This window comes from Caretta caretta, chromosome 5 (assembly GCF_965140235.1).
Source record: "Caretta caretta isolate rCarCar2 chromosome 5, rCarCar1.hap1, whole genome shotgun sequence".
Taxonomy (NCBI): Eukaryota; Metazoa; Chordata; order Testudines; family Cheloniidae; genus Caretta; species Caretta caretta.
The window spans coordinates 97,759,700-97,782,332 of record NC_134210.1 but is presented as its reverse complement, the minus strand read 5'-3'; the positions used below and the strand labels follow the sequence as shown (position 1 = coordinate 97,782,332).

At 42.5% G+C, this 22,633-nt stretch overlaps 1 protein-coding gene across 1 annotated transcript in view; it reads right to left on the bottom strand.

The window, feature by feature from the left end:
* Positions 1 to 22,633, bottom strand: part of TRPM6 (transient receptor potential cation channel subfamily M member 6) — a 108,483-nt gene that overhangs the window by 65,238 nt on the left and 20,612 nt on the right. Inside the window, exons 6-15 of the mRNA XM_048851799.2 lie at positions 17,982 to 18,105; positions 13,844 to 13,916; positions 13,627 to 13,727; positions 10,486 to 10,620; positions 8,068 to 8,121; positions 6,122 to 6,262; positions 4,669 to 4,806; positions 3,043 to 3,323; positions 1,603 to 1,831; positions 1,282 to 1,437 (exon numbers count right to left, since the gene is read on the bottom strand). Of these exons, the coding sequence (XP_048707756.2) occupies positions 1,282 to 1,437; positions 1,603 to 1,831; positions 3,043 to 3,323; positions 4,669 to 4,806; positions 6,122 to 6,262; positions 8,068 to 8,121; positions 10,486 to 10,620; positions 13,627 to 13,727; positions 13,844 to 13,916; positions 17,982 to 18,105 (1,432 nt within the window). The remainder of the gene's footprint in view (positions 1 to 1,281; positions 1,438 to 1,602; positions 1,832 to 3,042; positions 3,324 to 4,668; positions 4,807 to 6,121; positions 6,263 to 8,067; positions 8,122 to 10,485; positions 10,621 to 13,626; positions 13,728 to 13,843; positions 13,917 to 17,981; positions 18,106 to 22,633) is intronic.

Genomic DNA, 22,633 nt, shown 5'->3' with positions numbered 1-22,633 from the left:
TAGATATATATATATACACACACACATACATACACACACACTATATATATAAACATACATACATACATGTATTTATCAAAATCTTATATGGCTACCATCACCATGTAAACACCATCACCATGCACCTCACAATCATTAAAGGATTTTATCCTCACAATACCGCTGTGAGGTAGGGTGGTATTACCTCAGTATTACAGATGAGGAAGTGATACACAAGATAAATTGAGCGATTTATCCAAGGCCACACAAGAAGTGTGTGCCTAAGCTGAAAACAGAACCCATGTCTCCGGAGTTTCAGTACAGTGCCCTATCCACTAGTTAGATAAACCTTCCTAACTTTTCAGGACTATATATTGTTTATAAAGTGATAGAACAGATCTTGCCAGACTTGCCAACAGCTGAGCCCTGTCCTGATGTGGGGAGAGGTAATCTGGATGGGGGGAAACGTGTACCACATTGATTGTTTTTGTGGACAGATCTGTGGCCAGCTGCCAGGTAGACTGATTTAAAATTGCCACCTTTTTTACTAGCTGGAGTATCCCATCCACTCTTGCACCAGCTACCCAGGTAGCACCTTTCATTTATTGTCCCCTTTCCAATGTGTTGAACCACCAATTCTCTGCTAGCATCCTCCCACCACAGGCCCAAGTTTGTTGTACAACGCAGGTAAAGTCTGAAAATGTCCAAGCTCAACTCAAGACTGGGAAGAGCCTTTGGGAAAGAAATTCCAAACTGAAACCACCTGAACATACGTCCCCCCAAAACTCACATCCATTCCTTATGTCCTCTACCCCACAGTCTGAAATCTTTGTAACTCTAAAATCTGGACTAGGCTTCCAATGGAGGTTGTGGAATCCCTGTCACTGGAGGTTTTTAAGAACAGGTTGGACATACACCTATCTAGGTTTATTTGTTCCCGCCTCAGCTGGACTAGATGGGCTCTCGAGGTCCCTTCCAGCCCTGTATTTCCATGATTTCACTGTGACATTTGGCACTGATGTGCACAAGTTATGGCGATTATAAAAAATCAGACTGTGCCAAACTTACTTACAATGAGTAGTAGCTTAACTACAACTAATCCCACTGATTTTAATCAATGGGACTAGTTGAAGAGTGAAATCTTACTCACATTAAGTAAGGGAGATGGTAATAAGCTTTCTAATCTAAGTCTTCTAAGCATTGTAACATTTTAAGACAAAAGGCTTTCAATGGAATAGTACCAACCCAGATGTTATCCCTGTTTCGTGAAAATATAAATGCTAAAGATGATGCCAAACTAACCAGAGACAACTCATCTTTAGTGGTGGACGGGCTCTGATCACTGTGATGCCATGTGAACTGATGAAAGTCCTGGAGCTGCGGCACATGAGACATTTCTGCCTTGCTTTTAAACTCCAGCATCAAGATGGTGGGAGGCAGAAGAATACTTAGAATGACCTAAAAGAGAAACACAAGTCTGAGGAGGTGCATTCAGCGTGCATGCTGTCTTTAATGTGTGTCTGCATTAGATCAGGACAAAACCTAGCTACATGTAAGGAGAATGCGTGCTTCAGCATAAGCTTCCTCTGCAGGTTTAGATGCAGCACAAGTCAGTGAGTTTACCTTAAACCAGGAGTTCTTCCGCATCTTCAGGCGTCCCATCCACATATCAGTTAGTAACATCTGTGTGCAAGTGTGAGACACAAAGGGCCGCAGCCCCACTGACACAGCCAGTTTCAGGCAAGTTGAGTTGCTCCAATTTTTCAGCTCGGAGGTCAGTAGCTTCATGGCCATTTGCTCGTTCTGTTTGAATGCATTATCCAGTACATCTAAAGCAAGCTGCCCAAATTCACTAGGACAGACAGAGCAGCACAGAGAAAAAAAAAATCACCATTTTACAATATGGAGGAACAACCACAACTGAAAATGATCATGAGATCACATCTCTAGTTCAAAAGCTTCTTTCACATGTGGTAAGATATGAAATTGTATTAACTACAACTTCCCCACCTCTTCACACAGTCTCAGCACTACACCCAGAGGAAAAATAATTCAGGCAGTAAATCTAAGTCTCTTCTCCTAACCACAGGAATTACTCTACATTCCTGGACCCTGATCTTTAATTAGCCTCATTGTGTGGTTTCACACGCATGCCATATAGTTCAGCCTATTATTTCATTCAGTAATGCACTTGCCAACATGGTAAACAGGTGCTGTGCTCAACTGCATCAGCAGCCTCAGACTGAGTCAGACCCTAAGCACCTCTCAATGGGAGCTGAAGATGCTCAGCACCTCAGTGAATAAACTTTGCTTTGAACAGAGCCCTATAATTACATGTAAACAGAGATAATCATTCGTCCTTGAGCTCTGAATCTGCTCCATTATGGCTATGAAAGTACAGTACATTACATCAATAAATTTCAAGGTGCACTATCAGATTAGGGAGCCGTTGTACATTTCCTGATTTCATGATACAAAACCCTAAATCCTGAATGTTTCACAGATATTCAAAGAATGAAACTAAAATTTAAAAATGGGAGGAAAACTGATTGGGCTGTTCCGCAAAGTAACCTCTTTGAGGTGCTGGGCTACGGTATCAGCACATTTCTCCTTTAGGCCTTAAATAGACTAGGATTTAAGGTGGGATATTAGTACATGTTAAGTAACACATATGTACTAATACATTTGAAAAGCCTTAAGTAAACAAGGCACGTGGCCTTAACTCATGCTAAACTATTCGAGTTAAAGCCTAAAGGGAAGTGTAGGCTTTAACTTCACCAGTTTAGCTCGGTGTTAAAGGCAACTGTCCTTGTCTACTTTAGACTTTTCAAAGGTGTTAGTTAGCTAATACATGCCAACATTACTCCTTTAAATCCTCATGTGGGCAAGGCCTTAGTGTGTCTCCTTTGTACATTAAACTGAGCAGATAGCAAAAAGTGCTTCTTGTACATTTCACAGCATATGCAGCCACTGATCTTACAGGTTAGCTGATGGAAAGAACAATGTCTAACTATTCTAAACACTGTAGACTTTTATTAACTGTAGTGAAGGGAGAACTCCTACTCTGAGTACTTCTTCAGTTCTTCTGAGGTGTCATCCACCATATTGCTCTGTTTGGCTTCACGTGCCATTGCTCTGTAGAGTTTGCAAGCCATGACTGCCTTGACCATAGCTTCTTCTCCATGCTGCCAGAAGAACATTGCCATCTTCTGTCTTTTCATTAACACTGCCCAAACCAAGAGGTCATTATACGGGTAAATAAAGCCAGCTGACTCATCGTCCTCTAAGAAGCTGAGTTCATCTTTTGACTTCTTCCTAGACTTATGAAAAGCAGATGACTTTTCCTGTAAAATAGCAGACAAAATCTGAGCAAGTTGCTGCATCCTGAATTCATGTAATGCATTAGCAATTTGGTTGTTCCTCGGCCATTATATAGATGGATATTAGAAGAATGGCTAAGATAACATTCAGACTATGAATGTAAGCAGTTGCTTGGATCAACAAAAGCAAAAATGCACTGAGGAAATTAAATGTGATTTCAACATTCTGAACCTGTGCCTCAGCTTTTAGATCCTGATCCAGCAAAACGGGGAGTGCCCTCCACTCCCATTGATTTTATTGAACTAATTTTACTAGTGCGCCAGTCTACTTATGTCACACTGCTGGAAGAAAATGGACTAGTAAAATCAAATATAAGTGAGAGAGCTGTGATAGCTCTCTTGATTTTTAATATATGTGTCACATTTACAGTAAGTTGTGTATTTATGGTATGCTGTGTTTCGGCCTGAACTGTCTTACATTAAAATCAGGGGGAAAATTCCTGTTGGCTTCAATGAGACTGCTCTGATGACTAGCTGTTCACAAACTGGCCTTCAGTAATGCTAATGAAGTCCCACCGACTCAAAGATTTTAAGGGCAGAAGGGCATCAGGATCATCTAGTCTGACCTCCTGCACTTTGCAGGCCACAGAACCTCACCCACCCCTGTAATAGACCCATAATCTCTGGCTGAGTTACTGAAATCCTCAAATCATGATTTAAAGACTTCCAGTTACAGAGACTCCACCATCCACTCTAGTTCATACCAGCAAGTGACCCATGCCCCATGCTGCAGAGGAAGGTGAAAAACCTCCCAGAGTCTCCACCAATCTGACCTGGGGGAAAATTCTAGTTTTATGCTGAGTTATCTGAGAGAAGAATGGGATTCTTTTTGTTATCCGTACCTGACACAGTTTCAAGAGAAAATATTTTGCCATCTGCTTGCAATTTACATCATCAACTCTTTTCTCAAGGGGATTATTATTGCCACTTACATAAAAGTTTCTGAGAGGTTTGGGGCAATGAATTCCTATGCCTGCATCCAAATAAGAGGGTTTATCATCTGTGCCTTATATTAGGAGATTTTGGCAATGTTACATTTCAAGGGATGAAAGCCCTTATCAACCAGGGGGTGGAGATTAATGAGTTTCATTGAGGAGCTTTACCTCAATGTTGTAAAATAGCAGTAATTGTACTTCTTGAGCTGTGTGTGATACAACCTTGATGTCTTTGGTGTTTACGGAGAGTTAAGCATAATAAGCATCCAGCCTGCATCCCGCATGTCTGAAATAACTCTCTTGACAAACTGATCTGATTTTTCAGTCTATTATACCCCTAACATATTCCCACCATAAGCAAGCAATGACAGTACCTTGTATTTGTAAGACTGTTCTGTTCTGATGAACTGAGAATGCAAGGTGTTTTCAGCAGATTCAACTCTGCTACCCATCTGATTATTATGACAAAGGGAATGATGAGAAAGGCTCTGAGCAAAGCTGGAGACCACACTCTAGTTCCAAAGATATCCCACAAAACACAAAGAGAAAAATATAAATTAGGGATGAAATTTGCCCTCATTTATCTTGGTGATCTACCTGCCAGCCTAATAATTACTGTGCAATTTCTGGAACTTATAACATCAAAAAAAATGCCCTATTTTGAATTTGGTCATAACTCTTGTTGAAAATAACCCTACTCTTGTAAAAAACTGCCATATGATATGTAAGAACCTCAAGTCGTCAGGACCTCCTATTTACATTCCTTCTACCAGAAAGCGTCTCTATTATCTCTGGGGACTTTATTCAATATTAACTCCAAGGGAAGATGACTCCCTACTGAATTGTTAATACCACTTCCTGCAGCTCCTAGTTTTTGAAGAACTGATCCCACTCAACCATGTTAAACTTGTGAAATTTGATGAGTGCTCTGGCTGCAGAAAATTGATGTTTTGAATTCAGAAAGACAACTAGCACTTCCAATATTTTTGATTAAGTATAGTGTATCCCATTTCAGAAAATTAATTGGTTAATTAATTAATCTCTTCATTTTTTCCCTTAATTCTATAATTGTGTTGTATAATTTTCCTCTGATTTCCTCATCCCAGTTTGAGCTTTTCCATTAATTCTGACAGCAATACATTGTGAGTTTGGCTTATGGAATTACTGTACTTAAAGTTCTACTCTGAAAACTCAGTATGGAAAAAAGACACCTTCTTACTCAACAGATCACTTTTTGTGTGTGTCAGTTATACCTGATTAATTTACTGAAAAGTTTGGACCGCTTTTCAAATGTTTGTCTTGAAGCGCCAACACAGGAAAATGAGAATGAAATGGATTCTTTATTTTTCTTGTGCATCATCCATGAAAGTTATTGGTCTGTATAGGCAACACCAATGACCTATCCAAAACCCACTGAAATCAATGGAAAGAATCCCAGTAACGTAATTACGCTTTGGATCAGCTCCCTAATAACATACTGGGAAGATAATGTTGTCTCATAGGTGTACATGAGGGTCCACCATGGCCTGCAAATCCTTTCTTACAGGTGATGATGAATGAGAATAAAAAACCCCCAACTTGGCTTTCAGAGGCCAGGATCAGTTTGCTGAACAAGCAGTTAACTTAAAGAAACACCTTTTTACTTGTAACCTTATCAAGACTGACATGGAAATTATTGAAAGACATTAAATGCCATTTTACCATTAGTGTCATTTTAATGGTTACTTTTCAGAGCAAAACCACACGAAGTGAAAAGCATTATAATTATTGTTATCTAGACATTTCAGCTGTTCCCAATGACACAAATAGCCATTTCATTGATGTTACCTTGCGTTTTCTGTAAAGGCCGTTGTACAGAACTCTGAAATGTTTCCTTGTGTAGTTGCTCCGATAAGCTCCACCAATCAGATACTCTATCACCAGCCCAATATCAATCAATGATATCTTATAGTCCAAAGGAAGGGCACTCTGTAAGACAAATATTTACAACATTTTATAATGCCATTTTATACAGCAACCCACGCACACAGTGTGAGGTCCATGGATCCTGAACCCAGCTTCCAGGTTGCTGCTGCATTCACAGCACCACCTGAAGGCTCTACTTCTGACTGAAGAATCAGGACCCCTACGGCTTACTTTCAACTAAAGATACCACCCATAGTGAGCTGATTGGAGGAGCTCCATAGTCCCTGATTGGGCCAAGTATACTATTTAATCCAGAAAGAGACATAGCAAGTTGTTTGTGTACAAGGTGAATTCTGGCTTGTAGTTGCTACAAAGCCTGCCATCTACTACCTGACTCCTGGCCTTGTCCTAGTTCCTGACTTCAACCATGCCCTGTTCTCAGCTCCTGTCCTCAGCCTCATTCCAGTCCCTGAATCCTATTGCTCTGGTTTCTGACTGCTCCAGTTCCAACCCTAGACTATGGATCTTTGGCTTCCAACTCAGTGCTGGCCCTTGGCTTCAACTCCTGTCTGACCCCAGCCCCAACTTTCGGTTCTGACACCTGGAAGCTGACTCCAGACCTGTCCAATTGGCCTCTACTTCCTGAACAATGTGGTGACCTCCAGGCTAGACTGCCCAAGTCTTGGTCACTGGTACCAATCTTCTACAGACCCTGACACCTGGCTAGCATGAATTGAGTTGTGAAATCCTGTAGCATAAAACTCCTAAATCTGACAGAGAGCGCATAGATTCTTCAGGCATATGAAGCTGCTATAGAAGTAAGACAATTAAATACCTGTCAACATGTTATGCGCCAAAATTGGTAAAACAATGTCTACCATCCATTGCACTCTAAAGTTTATAAGAATGTCTATTACAATAACAGCATTTTGTAACATAGTTCAAACATAGGCAAGACCAAACTGCATTGTAACAATCAGGAGAGGAACATGTTAAAACATAATCCCCAACACAGTCAAATAGATAGGCCCTCAGATAAGTAGGACCCAGAAGTAAAAATAGATTTGAAGTGAGCCACTCACTGGACCAATCAAAATTAAATGCATAAGAGAGGTCATCTTTGAGGTCTGATCTACACTTAAAATTTGATTAGCCTAAGGTCTAAGTTGAGCACCATATTTAAAATAATCTAATCCCCAGTGTAGATGTGGGTAGGTCAACAGAAGAATTCATTTTATCCTATGATGTATATACTTGGCAGACACGGTGAAATTAATCCAGTCTTAGATCTGGCCATCTCTTGCACTTGACATCAGATGCAAAAAGAACAGCCTCAATGCTTCCTATATTAGCAATGTCACAAGATACAAGAGATAAAAGTTTGAAACAGACTATAAATTACTAATTCCTCTCCAAGCAGTAATTATTCACTGCCAACTTCTGTTCTCCTAGAGTGTACAGAAAGAGTGTTGCACCTGTCAGAATATTTTGCTGTCATTGTTAAGCAAGGCAATTCTTTTGACTGAAAAAAAAATGGTTAAAATGATGAACTGTGGCAGGGTTACTGTAATGGTTCCCCAAATCCTTGATTTATTTAATAATGGTACTTTTGTAATGTAAGATAAAGGGAGTTTGAACAGTTGTGAGTGTAAGTCAATACATTAAGGTACAGAACCCTGGAGAGCATTCCATAGCTTTGGGGAATAAATGGGCTAGAGACAATTCATTCAGTAGATATAAAAATAGACATGAAGCTGTCATTTCTAATTCTAAACTTTCTACAATACTATCTGATAGCAATTAGTGTCACTAGATCCTGGTATATTAAGTTACATTCTTATATTCTCAGACTTTCAGATTTAGATTACCTGTTTTACATCTCGAACAAGATGATGCAAAAGTAGATTTGTTGGTCCTTGTTTCTGTAATGTTAATCAAAAGAAAAAGAAATTAAACAAATGTGCATGTTTATGCATTAACTTCAAAATCTGTGCAAGAAAAATGTTGAGATCTCCACAGGATAATCAGTAGTTATTCAAGCTTCCTGCAGTTCTACAAATGGCCTTCAATGCAAATCTGCAACCAGCATACTATTATCACAGTCCTGGGCCTCTCCTAAGAAGAGACTGTCTCCTTTGCTAAACTGTATGACAATTTTGAATGTGCGTAACGTACACCAGCCCAGGTTAAAATCTAAATTCATTTCTCATGAAATTCAGCTTGAAACAAGCTGTCCAGAAGTGAAAGGCTGGTACATAGAACCAATTATCCCCTGCCTCAAAATCTTATCATCATAATTACAGCTGATCAAAATGTTGCATTTAAAACTTTCTGAGGAACAATGGCCTTTCTTCAACAATGAAAAATGTAATTTGTTCTCAATTTCTTGATTTTTTTTGTTAATATTTTTACATTCAATTTTTTTCCATTCAGATTTTATTGGTGGGGGATCTTTCTCCCCTATTCCTTTTTTTCTATGGAAAAATTGGAACAAATAATTTTTTTCAGACATGTTCACCATTTTTGATCAGCTCAAGCAACAGTACTTTTGTAACATTGAAAATGTGCTGTATTTTGTTTTTCTTTGTTAAATGTGTTGGGTACCTTTTATTCACACATGAATGAAAACAAGTTACAATAGATTTTAGCATGCAGACACAGTGTGGAAAGGGCTTTGGAGTACCCATCACTTCCCATTCCTGAGTAGAACCTTTAAACATTCTGTCTCTCTTTTTGCCCTGAACAGAGGATACAGACTTTACAGGCATAGAGCTGCATCAACCCATAGAGAACTGAAGCAGGAGCAGGGTCCTCAAAGCAATGTTCTCACTCAAGACATGCATTGTGTGGCTGGAGGTTTTTCACTTCCCCTCTTTCATTCCCATGAGTCCAAGATGGAGAAATGGGCTTTGCCCTCAGGCAGAGAGTGGAGTTTGGTCACTGCAAAAAGGGCTTTGAAATTACTCTTCAAGGGTAATGCTTATCTTAGGGGACATCTAAAGATCAATCCGTTGGGCTATATTGTAATTCACTTACTCATCTTAAGTAGTACCTTACTCTAAGAGTACTCTCATTGATTTCAATGGGAGTACTCCAGGAGTAACATACTATTCAGTGTAAATAAGGAGGTCACAATATGGCCCATAGATTGCAATATAATTCAGTAAAACCCACAGCTTCCCAGATTTGTGACCAATTTTATTAGCGTTGACAGGAGAAGTATAACAGGCTGCCCTGCTGAAACTAGTGCAGTAAATGAACATTTTCAAAATAGAAAACTGAGGGCTATATTTTTAGGATTTCAAATACAAATGAAAATTTATTTCAAGTGGGCCAGCTTCTTGCCAGAGCCATCCATTTGGTAGTTGCAAAAAAAACTCCCTATGGTAGTTGCAAAAAATAGTCTTGGCCTAGAAAGCACTACATCAGATGTTATTAATTAGGTGAGACACTACTTTAAACATTTTTATTGGCCTCCTATTGCAAGATGACAGTGCTGCAGGAGAGGAGACATGCATCAGTGATATATACATTCTTGCACTTTCTGTAGCCACTTGCACCTTACAGTCTGATTTGGCAGCTTTATATACCCACTTTGCCTGGATGTAACTGGCTATGCAAAGTGCAGGGCAGCAGAGAGCCAGGTCCTATGAGCTAAATTTTCAAGAAGGTTGTGCTTCCGAATTCAGTATCTGGCTATGTCTACGCTGGCAATTGAATGACAAAACTTTTGTCTTTCAGAGGTGTTAACCCCACAAACACACACACACACACACACGACAAAAGCTTTGCCTCAACAAGCGCCAATGTGAACAGCACTTTGTCAGCAGGAGCGCTCTCCTGCCGACAACGCAAACGTCACTTGTTCGGGGCGGAAGTTTCTTGTCAGCAGGAGAGCTGACAAACAGTGGCTACGCTGCATGACTTTTCGCAGCACAGGTGTAGTGACACAGCCATGTCACTAAAAGCTGTGTAGTATAGACATAGCCTCAATTAATAAAAACAGCCACTTCTTTTGAACAGCTCAGGAACCGTGAGCCTGTTTGGTTGTCCTTGTTCAGACATTTACACCAGCGCAACGAGGGTATAGAACACTATGCTCCACAGACTGCAATATAAATGGTAGCGTTTACATCCACTTTACACTGGTGTGACTACATAAGCTACAAATCAACAGGGAATCAGGCCTTCCAATTCTGCCATTTTTGTCTAGTCTGTCTGTCTATCCATCCAATACTTAGCTATCTAGCCAGAAGCTACTTTGCAATGGGGTTTCAGGTACTCACTGTATTGTAGAGTTCTTCCAGTCGGGATATAGTAAGGAAACGGTGCAGATTCACTCCATGCTCTATTAATAACTTTACAAAGTCCACCCGGTCCATCACTAAAGCATCCAGCATTGCCTGTTCCAGGGAGCCAACCTTCAAAGGGTGAGGGAGAAGGGGAGGAAAAAAAGAAAATGGGGAAAAAAATCATTCTGGATTAAATAAAACAAACCCCAAACAAGAGTTAAGGATCTATTTATCTTCATGCTTTGTCCCTGTATTTCATGTGTACTGTAGAAAATAAAAATTTGTTAGAAAATGCACCTATGTAAAAATCCAGTGGGGAAAATTATTCTGCACAAACCAAACCTTAACAAAGACTTCTTCAAATTTGCCTTTACAACCATTGCACTAGACAGTGCATCTCCTATTGGCCTTGTTTTTAAATCATTTCAGCTTCAGCATTTAATCTGTCATAATGAAAAGACTTTCTGATTTGCCACATAACAAAAAACAGAGGAACTATATGAGACCAAGGTATTTAAAGAAAGGCTATATTAAAAAAGAGAAAGAATATATAAGATAAACTTTCTGAAAATTATATTTGAAGATGGTAAAAAAAAAACCTGTGTAACACAGAACAGTATCTACATTAAAATGGAGGACTCAATTCCAAAAGTGCTCCAAGCATAGGAGCACTTTTATTTATCTCAACAGAATTTCCATATGCACAGCAGCTAAGGAATTGGGCCTATGGAAGGCTTTGATTTCAAAAATATCTACTTTGCTTCTACAAAATATGCCTGCTTGCATACATCCATACAAATAGGCAACTATGTGTGCAAAATGCATGTTTTGGTGTGCAAACTGGGAAATAGCCAATACCTATTGTGCACACACAAATACTTCTTCCAATGTGCAGGTTTATATTTTGTGGATGTAATATCCTGTAATATTAACAGATGTGTAGTATGCATTAAAAAACATTGTCACATTATGGCTGTGCAAAGTTTGCGTAATGTTATTAAATTACTTTGGTTTCAGAAATATTTCACAGTCTGTTGTACAATCTATTTGATGCTGAGCTGACATTTATGCAGAAATGTAGTTACAGCTGATTATAATCATTACCTATTGAACTTTTAGGAAAACGTTTTTAAAAGCGAATCCATGCATAAGTGTGCACTTTCACTTGTACATACAAATACTATGAAAGTTTACACAAATCACTTGGAAATTGCTGCCTACATACCTGGCAATTTGAATACGTAGTATGCACAAAAATGTAGACCCTCCCAGCTGTGTATTAACTTTGGGCCCCACTAATTAAAAATGTGGCTTTTAAAGGTCACCAGCACAGGATATTTTTAAAAATGGGCTTGTGCCTGTCTTTTGCTTCTTTATGGTGTATAATGAAAACATTGCTGTTCTTGAAGGTTTTTTTTTTCTGCTTGTTTTTTAACTTTGAAATATCAGGGATGTAGACCAGGCCCAGGAAGGTCATATGTTATACTAGAAAATTAATTACTGAAAAGTCCATACACCTTGTACAGAGTAGTTAAGATGACTTACCCCCCAGTATAGACAGCACTATGTCAACAGAAGAATTCTTCCATTGACCTAGTTACTCCCCCTCAGGGAGGAAGGTTGCCTATGCTGATGGGAGAATGCAACAGCAATGCAGCTATGCCACTGTAGTATTTCAAGTGCAGACAAGCACTCTGTTTTTTACTGGAGAACAAGTGAGGGTATTAAGAGTTATTTATTGTGAACTCTTAAGGCTTTAACTGAAGGGGTGCAGATATTCAATATTTAACAAAGATTTCCTTCATTCAAAATGTTAATTAATGATTGTACTTAAATAGGTATGAACAACAACAAACAAAAGCCAAAAAGTTTCCACAATCTCAATTTAAAAATCCCTTCCTCTCTTACCAGCCCAGTTTTCACTTTTTTTCTTCTTCTTCCTAATTTACACTTGTTCACCAATCATTCACACGCTGGCTCTCGCTCGGCCCAAAGGACTATATAAATATGTTCCAAAGTAGAACAGCTTCAACAGGAGAGACTGAGAGACAGACCTACCCCAGAATATCCTATAACCCAGTAATTAGGGCACTCTCCTAAGAGGTGGATGACCCATATTCAAATCCCTTCTCCCTATCTGTCAGGGGGAGGGGGAGGGAGAGGAACTGAACTAGGCTCTCCCACATCCTGGAGGAATGCTATAACCACTGAAGGTATAAGGGAGGCAGCACCATCATCTACTTCATCAGCAGTGCTTCTTTCAAAAAATGGCTTAAGCACCTGACTCCAGGAGAGGACTCCCAACTGCGGAGTCCAAACAGAGACAGGGCACCTAAGTCCAAGAGAGAGGTGGGGTTTAGGACACACCCATATAATTGGCATCTCCTATTGGTTAGTTTAGGCAGGGAGCCACCTATCATTCTAACTTTTGTGGATCCCATTCTTAGGCACCTATCTGTCCCCATTCATTGTATAAGGAGCTTGGGGGCCTAATTCAGGCTTTATGGATTGCAGTGATTTTCCAGACAACTAAAAGTTAGGAATTGCAATGCTGAATGTTGCAATACTGAATGCCTAAGTCCCTTTCTGAATCTATGCCTAGCACTTCATATGTTCAAAGCATAGCTCTCATTGACTTCAACTGCAGTTCTAAGTGCTCAGCACTTCTGCAAAGCATACTCCAAGGTCTCTAGTCAGGGACCCAGAAAATGAGGAACACACAATAGTCTGGGAGCATAATGTAGTGAAATCTTATTCCATGGACAAATTAGTGATAGAAGGGTAAGAGACATGTCACTTGATACGTAAAAATCTACAGAATCATAATGTTAATGGTGTCACCCTCTGCAGCATGGCAAGGGGGGCTCGTGCCTCCTTACCCCAGCTTCAAGTCCTCCAACAGAAGTTAGGAACAAAACTTAGTTTGAGCATTCCATGTTGAATGCCCCCTAGGAAAACTTTGCATTTCCAAATACTAACTATGCTTACACCACCAGACAGGTATGTGAACTCAAACTCCAAGTAACTCATCAGACAGAGTCTGTCAGATGCAAAGCAAAGGTGAAAACACAAAGAGAATTAAAAAGCTTCTCTGTAAAAAACAAACACATGCTGGAAAATAAAATTGAAAAGTACCTTCCAGTCTTGTCCACAAACCAATATATGTTTCTTGGCAATGTCCAGTCTATTCCATGCCAAGGCCAAATTTAGCTGATCTGATGCAGACATATTTGTACCTAGAAAACAAGAAAAGGCTCCATTAACTTTCATACATTAGCTTCTTTTCCTTCCTTTCTTTGAAAGGGCATGTCAATGAATCTGTAGGTCATAGGAAATATTATTAGATAAGTACCTTTCAGGAGTGCTGTCAGGATTGCCAAATCAATGTCCTGCTGCTCCTCTGACTCTGCATCAAATATGGTTATCTGTCAGTGTTGCAAAAGGATGTTATTCGGGGGGAACGTAGACAAGCCCTTCCAGGGAAACACTGGGTGTTCGTTCTTGACCTAGTGTCCAGTGAAATAAGTTTCACAGCTCTCAGCAACATTAACAAAGCGATCTATACATGAATGTATCTCCTTGTGCACCGCAATGAAAATGTACCATTAGGGTATGTCTACATAGCAATTAAAAATCCACGGCTGGCCTGTGCCAGCTGACTCGGGCTCACAGGGCTGTTTATTTGCGGTATAGATGTTCAGGCTAGGGCAGAGGTGGGCAAACTACGGCCCGGGGGTCGCATCCAACCCTTCAGACATTTTAATCTGGCCCTTGAGCTCCAGCCAGGGAGCGGGATCCGGGGCTTGCCCTGCTCCACGCATGCCGGGGTTCCACGTGGCTCCCGGAAGCAGTAGCATGTCCCCCCTCCAGCTCCTATGTATAGGGGCAGCTAGGAGGCTCCGCACACTGCCCCTGCAGCGCCCATTGGCCGGCAACCATGGTGGTGCTGCACAGCTAAGGCAGGCTAGTCCCTACCTGTCCTGGCACTGCACTGCGCCTTGGAAGCGGCCAGCAGGTCAAGCTCCTTGTCAGGGGGGCCAAGGGGCTCCATGCACTGCCCCCACCCAGAGCACTGGCTCCACACTCCCATTGGCTAGTTCCTTGCCAAACTAGTGTATGGAGGGGAGGTGCCTGCGGATGACAGCAGCCTGCAGAGCCTCCTGCTCCCACCCCCCACCTAGGCGCCAGACCTGCTGGCCGCTTCCTGGGCACAGCACTGGAGTCAGGACAGGCAGGGAGCCTGTCTTAGCCTCGCTGTGCCACTGACCAGGAGCCACCCGAGGTAATCCCATGTTCCAACGCTGAGTCCCAACCCCAAACCCCTCATCCCCAGCCCCACCCCAGAGCCCGCACCTCAGCCTAGAGACCAGACCCCCTCCAGCATCCTCACCCCCTGTCCCAGCCCAGACCCCCCTCCCACACCCTGAACCCCTCATCCCCAACCCCATCCCAGAGCCCTCACCCCCTGATGCACCCCAATCCCCTGCCTCAACCCACAGTCCCCCCCCCCACCTGCACTCCAAATCCCTCTGCCCCACCCCCCAACCCGGAGCCCCCTCCTGCTCCCCAAACCCCTCATCCCCAGCTCCACCACAAAGCCCGCACCCCCTCCCACACCCCAAACCCTGCCCCAGCCCAGTGAAAGTGAGTGAGGGTGGGAGAGAGCAAGCCAGCAAGGGAGGGAGAATGTAGTGAGTGGGGGCGGGGCCTCGGGGATGGGGTGAGGATGGGTGTTCGGTTTTGTGCAATTAGAAAGTTGGCAACCCTGGCTCGGGCTGGAGCTCGGACTTATATGACCCTACAAGGGGGGCGAGTCCCAGAGCTCAGGCTGCAGCCTGAGCCCTAACGTCTATTAAACAGCTCCCTAGCCCTAGTCCCACAAGCCTGAGTCAGCTGTCACGGGCCAGAGGCAGGTATCTAATTACAGTGTAGACATACACATAGACTCTTAATGCAAGGAAATCAACATGCAAATCATCATATTTCTAATCCTGCAACACTGAATCTCTCTTTTTGGCTGACCTTGAAGGCTGAGACATTAAGATTCGTACAATGACACCCACATACTTACTTCTCACACAGTGGAAGATCTTGAAACCTTGTAATAGGATGGTCTGCCCCTTTAGGAGCCAAGAGTCCCTGGGGCTAGCCAGCCCTCTTCAATCAGCCCCTCTTGCCCCAGAGTCAGCTGCCTTCTAACATAAGGCGGCTGAACTAAATGGGGTCAAGTGACAGCCTGAAGCACGTGGGCCTCATAAAAGGGCTGAGAAAACTCAGTTTGGGAGAGGAACCACAGGGAATAAGTTGAGCTTATGTGGAAAGCCCTGAAGTAGGGTCTAGAAGGACTCCAGGGAAGCAGCCTGGGAGTCAGCACTTTCTCCCAGAGAAGAGACACTTAGGGTACATCTACATTGCAATTAAAAACCCACAGCTGGCCCATGCCAGCTGACTCGGGCTCACAGGGCTCAGGCTAAGGGGTTGTTTAATTGTGGTGTAGATGTTTGGGTTTGAGCTGAAGCCCAAGCTCTGGGACTTTCCCCCTCGCAGGGTCCCAGAGCTTGGGCTCTACCCAAAGTGTCTACACCAAAATTAAGCACCCCCAAGACCGAGTCAGCTGGCATGGGCCAGGCGTGGGTGTCTAACTGCAGTGTAGACATACCCTTAAAGGTAGCCCAGAAGCCTGGAGGGTGGGCTGAAGAGAAGCCCAAGCAGGGTAGAAGAACCTCTTGTTTGTTTGGACTTTTGTTACCCCATGTGGGAATTGAACTCTGAGAGTAATGCAGCAGGAGAGGTTAGCCATGTGAATCCCCAGAAGAGACAAAAATAAAAAAAAAACCTGGTGAGGGCAAATTGAGACAGGGAGTGCCTGAGGCGCCATTCTCAGAATCACAGGTGCTATAGGGCAGTCATGGCCTATGACAACTTGACACCCCCTCCTATCATGACACCCCCTCCAATCAAGGAAGAATTATGGGGCAGAGAGATACAGACACCTTCTTTGGCTGGGGAACATCTACCTTGCCAAACTAGTGTATGGAGGGGTATACTGAACTCCTTTTAGCAATAGGGAAAGGAGTGGAGGACATCCTCCACCTGCTGGTGACAAATCACAAGCAGACACAGACAATCCTCTTGCAGTTGTGGGAGGGCCAACAAAAGCAACAGTGGCTGGAAATACCCCAGCACCAGCCTGGGACAAATGCTCTGGTGTGCTTCAGGTGTGGAAAAGTGGAGCACAGGAAAGAGGGTGGTGATATGTTTTTCCTGTGGGGAGACCGAAGATATTAAAAAGCTCTGTCCCACTTAGTACTTGAACTGTGGAAAGAAGGATTGTACCAAGGGAACAATTAGGGGCCTAGGAATAGGGAGCAGGACTAAAAGCTGCAGAGGCTGAGCCTCAAGATCCAGTTAAGGCAGATAGAAGCAGAAAGGAATCGCTTGGAAAAGCAGCTGACCCAGGAGGGGCAGGCAAAGAGGAATCTGGAGAACCAAGTTTTTGCCCTTCACCAGCAGGTACAAGTTCTGGAGAAAAAGTGCAGGGCTGAGAACACAGAGAAACACTGTGATAATAATGGGGGCAACTACAGAGGCTGGAGAAGCAACAGACTCTGAAGTCATGGCAGTGCCTGATATGGCAGAGATAGTGGAGGAAGTTGGAAGTGGAAGAAGTTGCAGGAGATGCTCCTGAAAAGGGATCAATTAAAAAGAGACCTGGAAGAGAGACACTCTTCCTATGTTAGTGCTGTGGCACAAGCCATAAAGCAGGAGCTGACCTGGGAAGGAGAACCACTGTGTGGAATTGGCTGCCTTGGAGAAAGCCACACAGCAGGCTCTGAAAGAGAAAAAGGAGTTGGCTGAGGGGAAACAGTGCTTGGAATTACAAGTAATGATGCTGCAATGTGACATGGAAGATTTGGTCCCCAAATCTCCAACATGGAGAAAGTGTGCTGGGAAAAAGACCAGTTGATCTCAGATGTTAGCCAGCTAAGAGAAGAGTAGGAGAGATGGCAGCCAGGAAAACAGCCTGTCCAAGCTTGACGTATGGCTGTAAATGGTAGAACTTGCCCTGGGGCCAAGCAAAGCTTTAGGGAGAGAGGGAGAGAAATGTGTAACAGGGTGGCCTGCCCCTTTCAGGGCCAGGAGACCTGTGTCTGCTAGCCAGCCCTGTTCAATCAGCCTGCCTTTGCCAGAATTAGCTACTTCCCAGCCTAAGGGCACTGGACTAATTGTGTTGAAACACCTGGGTCTCATAAAAGGGATGGGAAAAGTCCATCTGGAAAACAAACAACTTATGAAACCTTCATTAACACAAATGAGACTGAACAGAGGTAATTGACGACAAACTTTGGCCTGCTATATTTATATCAGAGATAACATTATTACAATAGCCTCTGTGCCCAGGCCAATATATTTCATAATCAACAAAAAGATCACACTTGTATAGCAAATGAAAGAGATCGTAATACAAACCAACAATCCATCATACTCACAGATTCTCTGTGCGCCATACACTCCATCAGCATTTGAAATAGATGAATGGACTGTTTCTGCCCAAAATTAAAGGTGTTCTGAATCATTATTGATATCTCCTCCTTCAGCTGAGGGAGCAAGTCTCTGAGGAACAAATAAATACACAGACAAGAATAAATTGTACCGTAGGATGCCTCATCTGACTGATCTCTTTGTCAGATGTTACACTAACAGAAGAAACTTGTGAGAACAGAGTAGACCAGTGGATACAGCAATGCATACTTTGTCTTCAGTACGATATTGCCTTCACCTTTCACAGTACCACTCATGCATAACAAAGGCAGGACATAACCAATATACAATATTAAATATTTATTTAATACTGTATTTAAACGTTATGAACCCATGTAAACGCAATCAATGGCAAAGCTAATTAGTTTGAAAAGTATTATGAATGGAGCTAGTAAAAAATTTAAACAATTTCATGAAAAACTGAGATTTCAAACTTGCTTTTGCAATTTTTTTCTACCTTTTTAATTAAATTTTGTGAACATAATTTAAGTTGCTTGGTATTTTACTTTCCGTTTATTATTTTCTGGGTTTTTTATTGTTATCTTTTTTCATCTTTTTTTCATTTCTCCTTTCATTTTCCAGTAAGTTTTTTTAACTAATTTCTTTTTAATGACAAGAAAAATAATGGAAAAAAAGGAAAGGGAGGGAGAAGAAAATAAAAAGAACAGGCAAAAAAGATATAAAAGTAAGTTACCAAAAATATGAAAACATGATTCCAAAAATTATACTCTAAAAAGCTAACAAACAACATCAAAGAGAGATATAGAACAAAATATATACTACAAATGTTTAAATAATGACAACGTTGTGAATAAGTCCATGAACATTTTCAAAAATGGACAATTGTTCATTAACATTTTTGATTTATAAAAAAACCCATTTTCCCATGAAAAAAAAAATTATTTTAAAAAATCCACATTTGTTTAGATTTGAGGTGCATTGCTGGCCCTGAGCTAAGGTTGGGGTTGGGCATAGATGTGGGCCTTAATTAGAGGCTCCTGGCATGTTGGGACAGCATACTAGGTTTAGTATTGGGGCCAAAAGGGAACCCCAAACTTGGCTCAGAATTAGGGACAGATTGCAGATGAGGGACAGAGATACAATATGGCCAGATGGCAGACCCAGGAAGATGTGGGCCCCAGGTTGTTAGAATTGAAAAGTGTGGAGAGGGGTCAGGATTATGCTTGGAAACTAAGACCTAGGGTTCAGTTTTGATCTGCATGGGGACCTCAAATCAGGTTTAGGGATGAGGTCAGATGGGGGCCTCAACTCAGGAAAATGGCTGGGACAGGATGAAGTCCCCATGCTAGGGTGAGCATTGGGACCAGATAGGGGCCCTGGGCTAGGGAAAAATCAGCTGATGATGCAGGGCTGGGGTTAGAGTTGGTGCTGGTTATTAACAAAGATTGGGACCAATTGTTGGCCCTGGGGGTGGGTTAGGGATAGGGCCAATGGTGATCCTGGGCTAGGTTTGGATTTGGAGTCAAGTGCTAGCCACTGTCAAGTATTATGGTTGGGACTGGCTGGATGTCCAGCACCCACAATCAGTGTCAAGGTCAGTACTGGACATGGTATTCTATGGGTAAGTTTCTGTTAAGGTTCAAGCTTGTCTATGGCCCTGGCCTACAGTTGGGGCTGGGGTCAGTTGGTGGCCATGGCTGATGGTCACAACAGGGTTAAGGCCACGGCTGCAGATTAGGGTCAGAGCAGGACCTGTGGGGCTCACCAGGGATAAGGTCAGATTTGGGGCCTGCAGATGTCCATGGTGTTATGGCTTGGAATGGAGCGCACAGGTCCATGGGGATAAGATTGGGGCTGAAGTCCGCAAGCATCCCTGGGAGTGATGTCGGTGTTGAAATGAGTCGATGACTTCGGGATAGAGTAGAGGTTGGGCCCACAGGCAGACCCAGACTAGTGTCAAGGTTGGAAGCTACTGCCTTACTCCACACTAAACAGCCTGAGAAGGTGCTTACCTTCTCTTTGTGGGCTAGCATCAGGGACAAGACTGATCTGTGATCCTGGGCTTGGGTTACGGCGGGGGCCCGTGAAGAGCCAGGGACACAATCATGGTTTGGGCCAGAGGGTGACCCAGGAAAAGATTAAAAATGAAGTGGCCGGCTGGCCCCAGGAGAGGGTTGCATTTGAAGTTTGGACCCACAGAAGTTCATGATCAGTGCCCATAGAGATCACCAGACAAGGGTTATGGATGGGGTCTACATATGTCTCAAGGATAGGATTGGACATACAGCCAGTAGAGCTCCTTGGGTTCGGGTTCAGGCTGCAGAAGTCAGACCTAGGATTGAAGCTGGGGTTGCATCAGTGTCCTAACATTGGCCCGAAGGCCTCCTACTAACCACAAATATAACTCTAGCCCAAGGAAGACTACAGGTTTCTAGCAACCAGAAGTCTTAGGTCTAGGATTAGAGTTGGGGTTGCCAGAGGGACCTGGACTAGGGTTACAGTCAGTGACCTAACACTGGCCTCCACTAACCACAAATATTGCTCTAGCCCAAGGAAGGCTACAGACTCAAATCACAACCCTAGGCTAGAAAGGACAACAGACACCAAACCTGACCCTGGAATGGTGAGGACTACAGGATCCAACTATAACCCTAGACCAGTGAGACATACAGGACCCAAATCTAGACTGAGTACAGCAAGCCATACAGGACCCAATCCTAATGCTACCCTGGACATACCTCCAATTCCATCCCCTAGCTGGGGGAGGCCTCTGACTTCCAACTCAAACCCAAGACAAGAAGAATTATGGCCTCCAATCTTAATGCTATTCCAAGAAGGCCTAAGACTGACAGACCTAACTGTGCATGGGGATACTTCCAGACCATAATACTAGCTTAGACAGAACTATGGGGCCAATGCTAACCCTAGCATGGGGAGTGTGCTACAGCCTTCAACCCTAACCCTACCTCTAGCCTAGTCTCAACCATAACAATATCTCTGAGACATAATGATACAAACTCTAAATCTAGAAAAAGGATGCTGACTGGTCCAAACAAAATTATAACTGAAGAAGCCTATAGGCCCAAACATTAACATTAACCCAGTGACACCTAGGATCACAGGCTCCAACTATAGACTGGGCAGAGCTATGGGCCCAAGCATTAATACTGGCCCACAGATGCCTAGGGGTCCCAACACTAACCATAACCCTAATCTACGGACATCTATGGTCTCCAACTCTATCCCTCACCCAGAGAGGCCTCCATACTACAACCCTAACCCATGCTTGCAAAAGCCTGCAAGCCCCAACCTAATTAGCTAATGTGAAGCCAATTTTTAAAAAGGGCTCCTGGAAACTACAGGCCAGTAAGGCTCACTTCAGTACTGGGCAAATTGGTTGAAACTATCATAAAGGACAAAATTGTCTGATACATAGATGAACATAATTTGTTGGGAAATAGTCAACATGGTTTTTGTAAAGAGCAATTGTGCCTCACCAATCTACTAGAATTCTTTAAGGGGATCAACAAGCATGTGGACAAAGGAGATCCAGTGGATATAGTGTATTTAGATTTTCAGAAAGCCTTTGACAAGGTCCCTCACCAAAGGCTCTTAAGCAAAATAAGCAGTCATGGGATAAGAGGGAAGGTTCTCTCATGGATTGGTAAGTGGTTAAAAGATAGGAAACAAAGGGTAGGAATAAATGGTCAGTTTTCAGAATGGAGAGAGGTAAATAGTAGCATCCCCCAGGGATCTGTATTGGGCCCAGTCCTATTTAACAGATTCATAAACAATCTGGAAAAAGGGGTAAACAGTAAGGTGGCAAAATTTGCAGATGATACAAAACTACTCAAGATAGTTAAAGCAGACTGCGAAGAGTTACAAAGGGATCTCACAAAACTGGGTGACTGGGCAACAAAATGGCAGATGAAATTTAATGCAGATAAATGCAAAGTAATGCACATTGGAAAACATAATCCTAACTATAAATATATAATGATGGGGTCTAAATTAGCTGTTACCACTCCAGAAAGAGATCTTGGAGTCATTGTGGATCGTTCTCTCAAATCATCCACTCAGTGTGCAGTGGCAGTCAAAACAGCGAACAGAATGTTGGGAATCATCAAGAAAGGGATAGATAATAAGACAGAAAATATCATATTGCCTCTATATAAATCCATGGTAAGCCCACACCTTGAATACTGCATGCAGATATGGTCGCCCCCATCTCAAAAAAGATATATTGGAATTGAAAAAGGTTCAGAAAAGGGGAACAAAAATGATTAGGGATATGGAACGGCTTCCGTATGAGGAGAGATTAATAAGACTGGGACTTTTCAGCTTGGAAAAGAGGTGACTAAGGAGGAGGAGATGATAGAGGTCTATAAAATCATGAGTGGTATAGAGGAAGTAAATAAGGAAGTGTTATTTACTCCTCCTCATAACACAAGAACTAGGGGTCACCAAATGAAATTAATAGGCAGCAGGTTTAAAACAAACAAAAGCAAGTATTTCTTCACACAACGCACACTCAACCTGTGGAACTCCTTGCCAGAGGATGTTGTGAAGGCCAAGACTATAACAGGTTTCAAAAGGGAGCTAGATAGATTCATAGAAGATAGATCCATCAATGGCTGTT